General features: G+C 41.9%; 1 protein-coding gene across 1 annotated transcript in view; it reads right to left on the reverse strand.

Moving 5' to 3' along the window:
- Nucleotides 1-6,626: 6,626 nt before the first annotated feature.
- The window catches only part of LOC119465326 (ryanodine receptor-like), a 116,581-nt gene continuing 112,923 nt past the window's right edge, over nt 6,627-10,284 (reverse strand). The window contains exon 14 of the mRNA XM_049655833.1: nt 6,627-8,965. Within this exon, the coding sequence (XP_049511790.1) occupies nt 8,861-8,965 (105 nt within the window). The 3' untranslated portion in view covers nt 6,627-8,860. The remainder of the gene's footprint in view (nt 8,966-10,284) is intronic.

Raw genomic sequence — 10,284 nt, forward strand, 5'->3', positions numbered from 1 at the left:
GATGCCAATAAATCATAATCATCATCATCATCACCATAACCACCCTTGCTGATGTCGGCGACAATTCGTTATGAACCGCTTTTCGCCCGAAGCTTCGCGACCTATGTGTATCGACCTTCTTATCACGACCATGGTGTAAGAAGAACAGGTGCTTCGACGACGCGGGAGCCGCTCATTAGAAACGTGTCTCACTGATGGTGGTGTTTCACGTCTGCAGCGCTGCACGACAGCGCACGTTAGGAGGCTAAAAAAACGGGAAATTTGAACATGTAATTGTAACTGTACGCACTGCGCGTCGAAAAAATGAAAACTAATTTTTTTACTGTCTCTGCCTTCCATTATAATCATTAAAATCCCTCAGGCGCCGAAACAGACGATAATTATTCCGACAGTGCATAACAGCAGACGGCGTGTGTCGATCCTTGGAAGCGACCGCCGACAAGCGGCGCGGGCAACGATAAGCTCATAGTTAAGCAATGTGTACTACAAAATTGAGCAATCTATCACCTTCGTTCTTGGTAAGCGCTTAAAAATTCAAACAGGCTTAATTTCAAGAGAGGGAAGGGAGGCCTGCATCTCGAGCTGCGACGTTGCCTGGTGGAGACGGATTGTAGGCAAGAAGTGATTAAGTGCATAAGCGCGAGAACGACAGAAACTGGTCTTTTCGATCACAGACGTTGTAGCAGACAGCGATATGATTACATTGTTTTGGTTCATTGGGTTGACGCAAACGGCGCAATTGTGATTGTAGGAGCAGCATTAGCGATAGGCGTATTAAAAGCTTTTTATGAGGTGTGCCAAAATATATTGCTGCCCCCCCCCCCCATTTCATTCTATTTTTCCGCGTGTTTACACACTGGGACATTTCGCGAACATTTACCAAAAACCAAAATTGACCATGAACTATACCATTTATTATTAATTAAAAAGTTGTTGATCACGCTTCTGCATTGTGTTGCTCTCATTGTGAATTTCGTTTACAGGTTAAGTGAGCTGCAACCATGAACCAGGCGCTAATTTACAAACTGGTGCGTATGCAACGCCTCGGAATACGATTATGCAACTTTGACACATTTCTCAACAGTCCATCATATTTCGTGGCTGAAAGCGGTACAAGAATTTGGAGACCCAACGCCCAAACATTCAAGTCAATATGAAGAATAGTTTGTAAAGCGGTTATTCAGGTTTCTGTAGCTGCACCAATTTTTTAGAGATTACACTAGGACTGATAACACAATGCTAACCCTTCATCTGAATTACTCAATGAGGCGGACATTATTTGAAGAAATCGATATATTTTTTGAATAAATGCAATAATTACACTAATTACCTTCATAATTAATTTACAACATACACCTAAATCTACGAATTGTAGCTAGCGAACATGCAAGGCATATCCACTTGAAGTGAATTCTCAGGAATACACCGGTTTCGAGATACGAATTTTCAACGTGTCTGAAGAAATACATTGCTGTTCCAGTTATGTTTGTGCTTCAATGCATAAGATCTCCTTTTCTTAAGAAAGTAAGTGGAACAAGAGCGCATTTTACCGCAACTCTGACGGCAGATATCTCTAACCGGTGGCATTGTCAGAATTCGTTTGAAGTCGATATATGCCTTGCATACTCACTAGCTACAAATCTCAGACTCCCAATGTGCCGCAATGAAATAATTATGAAGGTAATTACCGTAATTGTGTAATTAATTCAAATAATTATATTGATTTCTCGTAACTCTATTGGCCGCTTTATAGACTAATTTAGATCAAGGGTTAGAGTTGCGCCCTCTGCCACAGGCAAGTTCGTTTTTTTTTTTATTTTCGACCTTCTAAAAAGAACACCCGTTATAAAGATTCGTGGAGAAATTATCCATATCTTCATTCAAAGAAATCTGTATAGTCTTACAATATATCTTTATGCATTACATCGTTCATAATCTATGTCGCCTTAAAAACAGGAATTCATGCGGGGTCACAATGTTAGACGTACGTCTACGTCAATGCAGGAATGTCAAGATGAAGGCGATTTTGAAAGACTTGTTAAAGGATTTGGCTAGTTAGCACGCAACTTTTTCGTATGTATGTTTTCAGCATGTTTCCGTATGTATGTTCCATATATGCATGTTTCTAGATTCTTTCGTATGCTGATCCCGGCGATAGCGTAGTCTCAAAATGTTATACACCGGTCCAGAAGATAGCCGGGTATGGTACTGGTGGTATTGGTACTGGTAGTACCATCTTACAGTACCGTGGCTTCTAATGGTATTGGTAGTATTGGTACCGGTCGTGTCACAGCGCACGTGGTAACGATGCTCCCGCGGTGGTATCAGAGTAGTCGGTTCCCGCGGTACATCCATGCCGTACCGTACCGCACGCTGGTGGTACCACCGTGCGGTGGTAAGGTGTGCGTTCCTGCAAAGTTCCCTCGCGATCGACAACTAGCGGTTCGAGACGATGGGTTTCAGACACTAGCTGTGCTTCTAGTCTAAGGCGCAAACGCTGTCGTTTGAGACGCTACTGGGCCTCTCCCAGTGAATCACATGGTTCATACAACCCAAAACACCCGCAACTTGTTCAAGTAAACTTTGTCCTTCATCCACGCCAACTGGACCTTGAATCGCCTTTAAACTTTGTTTCTGGAGGGAAAATTGGTGAGGAGAGGTGCATGAATGCAGAGAGAAGTGCGACACTTATTCTACAGCATGTAAGGCTGACACACATATTGTGTCACAGTGACACATACCTAGTGGTTTGAGAATGGGCAGACGAAATATAAAAAAAATTATGATAATCAAAGATGTAATTGAAAAAAATTACAGGGTCTCTTATTTTATCCCTAAGACGGCTTGAAGGCGGAAGCCCGGTTGCCGATGCACTAAAGACGGACACATGGCGTACACATCCACCTTAATTCGCTTAGTCATCCCTCATAGTTCGCTTACTCATCCTCTTAATTCGCTTATTCATCCCCCTTAATTAACTTAAGTCCTCCTCATAATTCGCTGAGTCATCGTCTTAATACACTTACTCCTCTTAATTCTCTTATTCATCATTTATTTCGATTAGTCTAATTAGTCATCTTTTCATTTCGCTTATCATCAATCTAAATTTTACTGCCTTTAACTCGCCTGAGTAATCCACTTAATTCGCTTTACCACCTATCTTAATTCGCTTTATCCTCCATCTTGCTTACTTACGGGCGTATGAGCCATTGATGATGATAGTTTTTGTAGCTTTTGTGTCGCCGACGCGTTTTCACTCAAAGACATTGAAGGTCGACGGAACGATGAGACATACCTGGCTTTCGACTTAATGACCTTAATAATGCACCATTGCATTGGGAGGTCTGTGCACTTAAAATGCAAAATATAGGTGCGCTCACTGGAACTACATTATAGCTCAGAAGTACATGCTGTGCCGAGTTCCCCAGCTAAGGTTAGCCAAGCTGTTCAAAGAAAAAGAAAATTGAAAAATTTTGCCGCAAGTTAGATAAGGCTTAGGGTGTTCGGTCGTCTTGCAAGATGTTTTCTAAATAATTTTTTTTCTAACAACCTGCCTAACGTTAGTTGGCAGAATATGTAGGCACATAAAGTTTTTGAAGAATGGGCTATCTTAAATGATAAAAATCAACAAAGCCCTTCAATACCGTGCTCTGTTTCATAAAGCTATTTTTCCACTATTATTGCTTAAATGAAAGTCCTAGACCTCTATGAGACAAGAAAAAATAATGACGTGCCCTGATCAAAGCGTCATTCATAATTTATTATAACAGTTTTTCTACATCCATTTTCTGTCTCGTTTCCAGGAGTATACTATGTCATGACATCACGACATAGTATGTGGGAGCAAGACATTGGTGACGTTTGGCAGTCGCTCCGGCTCGCTTAGTCACCTCGTATGCCCGTTGAGACGACTGAGCATAGCGAACGGCCGAGCGAGCCGAAGTGAGTGTCAAATCGTCGCAATGTCCTGCTCCCCCAGGACCACATTCTGTGTCGTGACATCATGACACAGTCTCCTCCTGTGAAACAAAATGGAAACTGGCGGTAGAAAAGCTAACATTAAATTATTGACGGCGCTTTAATAATTGTCACCATTTATTTCTAAGGTTTAGACCTCTAGTACCTTCATTTAACGCAAAAATAATGAATAGTCAAAAATATTGTGCGAGTAACACTATATACCTATGAGGCTTATTATATGTACAGCCTTTATGTCACCATATAATTCTTTATAACGCAGAACACAGCTGCGCTAACTACTATTTTGTCGGTCAACATGCCGTAGTTATAAGGGCTAGTGCTAATACATAGCTCCTTAAACATATTATTCGATATATTCACCGACCGACTGGGGAATTGAAACCATGGTGGGTTGGCAAATGAAGTTTAGCATGAAATAAAACGTTCATTTGTATTCATTTCTGCATCCTTACCTATAGTATTCTAGGGCTGTGCAGTCACAAATCTATATTCCGAACAGTGACTTTTCGCACATGCTAGATTATTCAGACTTATTCACAGCGCTGCTATGGGCCCCACAAATACAATGTAAAACGTTGGCCAACATTCTGGAAACCAAACCATGGTTTTATAATGGGCCCTCATGTGGCTGCGGTTGTCATATGAAAAAAAGCCCCTATATCAAAATACTTTAGCTTTAGAGAAAAAAAAAATATTTTTCCTGGGTGGGGTTCTAACTAGGGGTGGGCGAATATTCGAATATGACTTGAATATTAAAAACCAACTATATTCGAAAATGAAATGTTCAGTATTTTCGAATATCGACGATAACAAAATATTTTGATGCACTGTTAAAGGCAGGTTAAGGCTCTGTTATACTCCGACGTTCTCGGTGCGCGGGCGAGCGTTGGTTGCGGTCGGACACGTCACGTCGGCGACGCCGCGCCAGGCGCATGTCCGGTTCTCTACAGTGCAACCACTTCCGACTCGGCGCAGCGGCCGCAGCTGGAGAAGCACATGCGCAGTTCATGCGCAGAACGTCGCGCCACCTATCGTGAACCCGCAAAACAATTCCATTAGCCACTTTGACTCGCCACTCGGACCTGTTAGGGTGCCTCGATGCGCGGCGCTGGCATCGAGGCGCCCTAGGACCTGTGCCTGTTGAGTACACCCCGTTTTCGTGTGAAGCGGCCATTTTGTACTGGTGGTGAGTAGCTACAGCGATGAGAAAGGGCGCTTGGTGCTGACGTGTTCGGCGCGGTCGGCGCGAAATGAAGGCGGCTCTATTCGGAGCCGGACGACGTCCAAGCGCGTCAGCAGCCGCCGGTCACGTCGGCGGTCGGGAGCCGTCGGACTGTAGAGGGTGGCGCTTCAGCCGACGTAATGTCGCCGTGCCGCGCGCGCACGCGCCCGCAGGCTACGTCGGAGTATATATGTCCACTGTGGCAGAGAACGAAGTACAGCAAGCTATCAAAAGCGAAACAAAGACAAAGGTTTTCGATGCCATGCAGACACAAAATGGGTAATGAAAGCTTTGTTTTCGATTTTGATCAGCAAGTACACATGACCTGTGATTATTGTTTGAAGTCTGTATTTTGTTGTTTCTTCCAGTCTAGTCATGGTGTAATTTTATCTTGCAGTCTAGTGTAATTTTATTTGTAACGCTACAAGTAATGTTTCAGCAGAACTGTTAGCTGGTCGAGTTGGTACGTATTCATAGTGAAATATTTAGCGCGCACAATAGACAACGACACAAGAGCTCGTGTGTTCCCTTTCACTGTGTCCTTGTCTATTGGGTGCGCTAAATATTTCACAGTGATGTTTTCCTTGCAACGAGCCTTTTTATATGTTTACATGGCACACAGGTCCTTAGCAGCTTTTTCTTTCCTTTTTCCACAATTGCCGACCTTTTTTCAACAACCATTTATATAAATTTTTTTGAAAGCAAGTCATTCAGCAGCCATTCATTCTTGGGCAGCTTCTATTCAAATAAGCTCTGAATATATTGAGCCTATTTGTGCATTTCTTCTAATGACAATTAGTGAGAATTTGTTTAAATTTAATAATAATTGTCCGTGATAGTTGGCTCTTTTTATCACTGTCAGTATAACCGTGGCACCTAATTATGCCAAAATAAATATTTCTACTGTAATGCATGCGTCTGCATTTGGGTATTTGATATTCAAATCAGTATTCGATACCTTACTCATTACTTTTATCTCGCAAGCCAGGTGTTTTACCCTGAGCGTCAGGCAGTTTCACTGCAATACAAGAACTAGTCGGAGCATGTAGCGCAGCTTGATGCACATGTGACTAGGTAAGAGCTGTGCAACTTTTTGTCTGCTTCCCAAACGAACACAGCCGAACACAGCTGCAAGCACTGGCACAAAATGAGCAAAATTGAAAGGGCCGATGTCATTGAGCCCGCAGCAATATTCATTGTGTTATGCATATAATAAATGTCAAATGCTTGTGTAAAGTGCTTCTCAGTGGGAATGTTAGTAAATAAACAGTCTCTGAACCTTGTGATTACAGTGTCAACGCACTGTAAATGGCGTAAGCAGATTGTGAAGTGCTTGTGTAAATGCATTTATCAGAGAACGTTTACGTGCGCCTTGGCTTTCATCAGTACATCTTTGTTCACTGTCAAAAGAACATGCTCATAATTTTTTATGGTTTTACTCTTTATTGAAAACTGCGGCCTGCATCCAGGCAAGGTTTAACAAGCAAGGATCGGTGTCCCCTTAGGCAACAGAATATTCAGACAGCAACAGCGTACAGGATTAACAAACAGAACTGTTTGGCAAGAAGAGCAGCAAACAATGAACATCATCTTCAAGTAATCTTGAAGAGTTTAACATACAACTGCGAGGACAAACATATATTTGCTAAGGCAAAAATTGTGTAAGAAAGATGACTACACTGAAATATTACTTGCACAGGCTCAAATGGGAAAACTCAAAACCATACACCAAAATTGCAGTTAAGCTATTCACATAGTCTCTTTCAGCATGCAAGTCATAACAAAGGCATCGACTTTCACTCTGTCACATCATACAAGAGCTGCAGCAACAAGCTCTCTGTGCAAGAGAAAAATAAATCAAAGGGAAAGTCCCTCTCCGTATTTACACTTCACTTTCCCTTTGCATGTATGGCTCTGGTAAGACTCAGTTAAGGTCCATTAGTTAAAGAACATATGCAGCTATTGCTGGGGAAAGAGTAATATACCTGGGACACTGCGTAGCATGCAGAAACAAAAAATGCGAAAGTAGTACCGCTCCTTAACATCTTCGTTAGCTTTATCTAATGCAAGCATTCAATGGATCCTCTATGTACCTTTATTAGGCTCTCTTCTATACAGGTAAAGAGCAAGAGATTATACAGAGTCATGGAGACTTTGGAGTATTTCCTTGCCACATATTAAACAAAGGTTTATGCGAAAGACAGGTTTATGTGTATTAAGTTTCACACAACACCATGATATCCTTTGTCCATGTCAACACATCCAGTCTCTCCTTCCATTGCTTTCCTACAATGTCGTCGAGGTAATGGAGGCAACGTAGAAAACAGCATCAAAAGAAGAAAGCTATGTCATCATGTAGAATGAAAAGGCATGAGGCTCTATGACGACGACATCTAAGCACACAACCGAGCTTGGAACATGTAAGTATGCACTTGCTGATCAACTAGGCACTGTTCAACAAAGGTAAAAGCAGTTGAGAAGCTGAGTACTGCTGTTTGTAAACAGGCCAGTGAAGCTTGTATATCTAAAAGAGACATGCGCAACTACTGGAAAAGCTACTTAAAGACACTGTCCTCACACATACCTTTACACCATCTGTATCGAGCATGACACATCTAGAACCACCTACAACACAACATGCCATTCCTATTGCATTGTGATTGCTACTGCGCGGTCGATGGAGCTCTCCGCGCAAAATCTACCACTTCTCGTGAAGAGCATGGCTGTCAGATCACATGGAAGACACAACCTTATTTCTGACACACTAGATCGGCACAATGATTGGCATTTTTTGTTGATGTGATATCTCGTATAACGATGTACGCGCCCAGACTTGCACTGAAATTCTTTCAGCATTTTTACATGTAACATACGCAGTGGGTTTCGCCTATGCAAACTGCCAACAGCTCAGATATGCAGTACCCAAAGATTCAACAGCACTGTCAGTGTGTTTAGTATCACTTCTCAACAGAGATCTCTGGTTAGCACCCATGCCACAAAACTGAAGCACTACGTATTTGACTTAACCTCCGTAAAGTGACATTTGCCATGTAACCTTTGAATAATAAACGTCTGTGGCAAATTAGAGGGTCAAAAGCTCACAAACATTGCAGTTGTAATAGACTGTCAGATTTTGCAAATAACTTAACTTGTAGAAAGCAAACTTCCAGGTACATTTCATTCTTGGAAATGAGCTGATTAAAGCAAAAAAAAAAAATTTGAAGTATGTGCAAGTATCCACCCAACAAATGCACTACAATACAAGGCGACAAATTAAGGAAAATAATCTTTAAATGCAATAGATGCATGTCATTATTTGCAGGCACAAGTCAACTAAGAAACTTTTCAAGATGCGTGAATTTTGGCACCTCAAAACATCGTTTTTAATCTGTGCCTTGAAATCAAGCAAAATATTCTGCGACATACAATTTTGAACAATCGACTTTGAAAGAACTTCATATTATCTGCACTGACTAATGCCTGCAAGTTGAAGATTACTTTCCAATATTACAGTTCCTGCTAAACATTTTGAAGAATCACTACTTCCTGCATCTCTGATCACGAATACAGGAAGAACTGTCATGAACAACTGTTTTCAAAGCTTTTTCGCTATATGTGCTGCTTGGTGATGGATGAATGAACTTAAAGCGGCGATGGTTATCCCGCGCCCATTAGCTCGTCTTCATACTGTTTCCGGAAGCAGTCACCAACCGGGAAGAAGTCCCAGCAGCGTTTCTGATATAGCTCCCACACGAATGTTTCCTGTGCAGAGATGGAAGACACGTCACAATTATACCCACCACAGTTGCCAAGTGGCCCATGATCTTACTCATAAACACAAGGTCGGGAGTTAAATTATCAGCTCTTACATGCATTTTTGATGGGGGTGGAAGCGAAATTGGTCAGGTACTGAGCTCAGAGTGAATACTATGAACTCCAGGTGGAGAACAATAAAATATAGTTCACTTCAATGTCGGCTGTCACAACCAGGTTGTTGCATAACATGTCCTATTTAATTTTGCATCACAATCATGCCGCTCACCAGGCACATAATCAAATGTGCTTACATTTAATGCAACAGACACTTCCAATAGCCTCCATTTCATGCTAAAGTACCACGTTAACATTGGACCAGCTGTGCAAGGTTGCTGTAACGTTTACAGTAGCTGAAAAAAAATATAACAATGACCCATGTTGTATTGAAGGGACACTAACCAATATTAACTTAATCTGTATTGCTAGGTAACGCTCTTAAACAGTAAAATTGCCACTCTCACAGTGAGAGGACGTTTTGCAAGAAAAAAAAGGTGCAAAAACAGAAGACAAGTGGCAACACTGCCCTGAATTTCCCACATCAACTAACCGCGGCTTCTAGGGTCTAGTTATTTTTATTGATAAAGAATGAGTACATTGCATTCTGAAGGAACCAAATACTTTATCTAGCAAGTTTTAATAACTTTTCTTGCAGCAAATTTGCTTAAGTACAAGAAAATACTTTGAAATCTTTGATTTTATAATGGGACCCGTTGATAACGCATGCAGAGCGTCGCCTTGACCACTGACGAAGATCGAAAAACGTGAAAAGGAATAGATTGAGCGGTATTGCTAGAAAATCATGGCTACAGAATGCCCAAGCCAAAGAAAAGCGCGTGCAGGGTGCTCATGCAACAGCCTTTGACAAAGTTGGCCCGTATTCATGAACGATCACTTGCGAAAGATACTTTTCTCGACATTTCACGTGACTCGCACCGGAAGCATCAACAGGAGGCAGCGTTTCCGCCCAGTGATAAGATAGCGTAGTGCACTGTGCCAAGAATGACATCAATCGTAGCCCTCTGTTGTCTTTGGTGTTATTGTTTATTGGCTTCTTATGATATGCTTATTAAAAAAAATCGGGCCCCTCGGCTCCCTTTCTTCTCGTTCACTACATAACGAGGGCTCGAATACGGCAACAATGATGCCTGTAGGTAGCATATGTGGGTTTATTGACCAGTTGCCATCACCCAAAAAAGATCACGTGCTCGTGACGCCTGCGGCAGAAAGGATGTTCCACAACCGCCCTATGGTTTGTGAGTGGTGGC

Source organism: Dermacentor silvarum, chromosome 9 (assembly GCF_013339745.2).
Source record: "Dermacentor silvarum isolate Dsil-2018 chromosome 9, BIME_Dsil_1.4, whole genome shotgun sequence".
Taxonomy (NCBI): Eukaryota; Metazoa; Arthropoda; class Arachnida; order Ixodida; family Ixodidae; genus Dermacentor; species Dermacentor silvarum.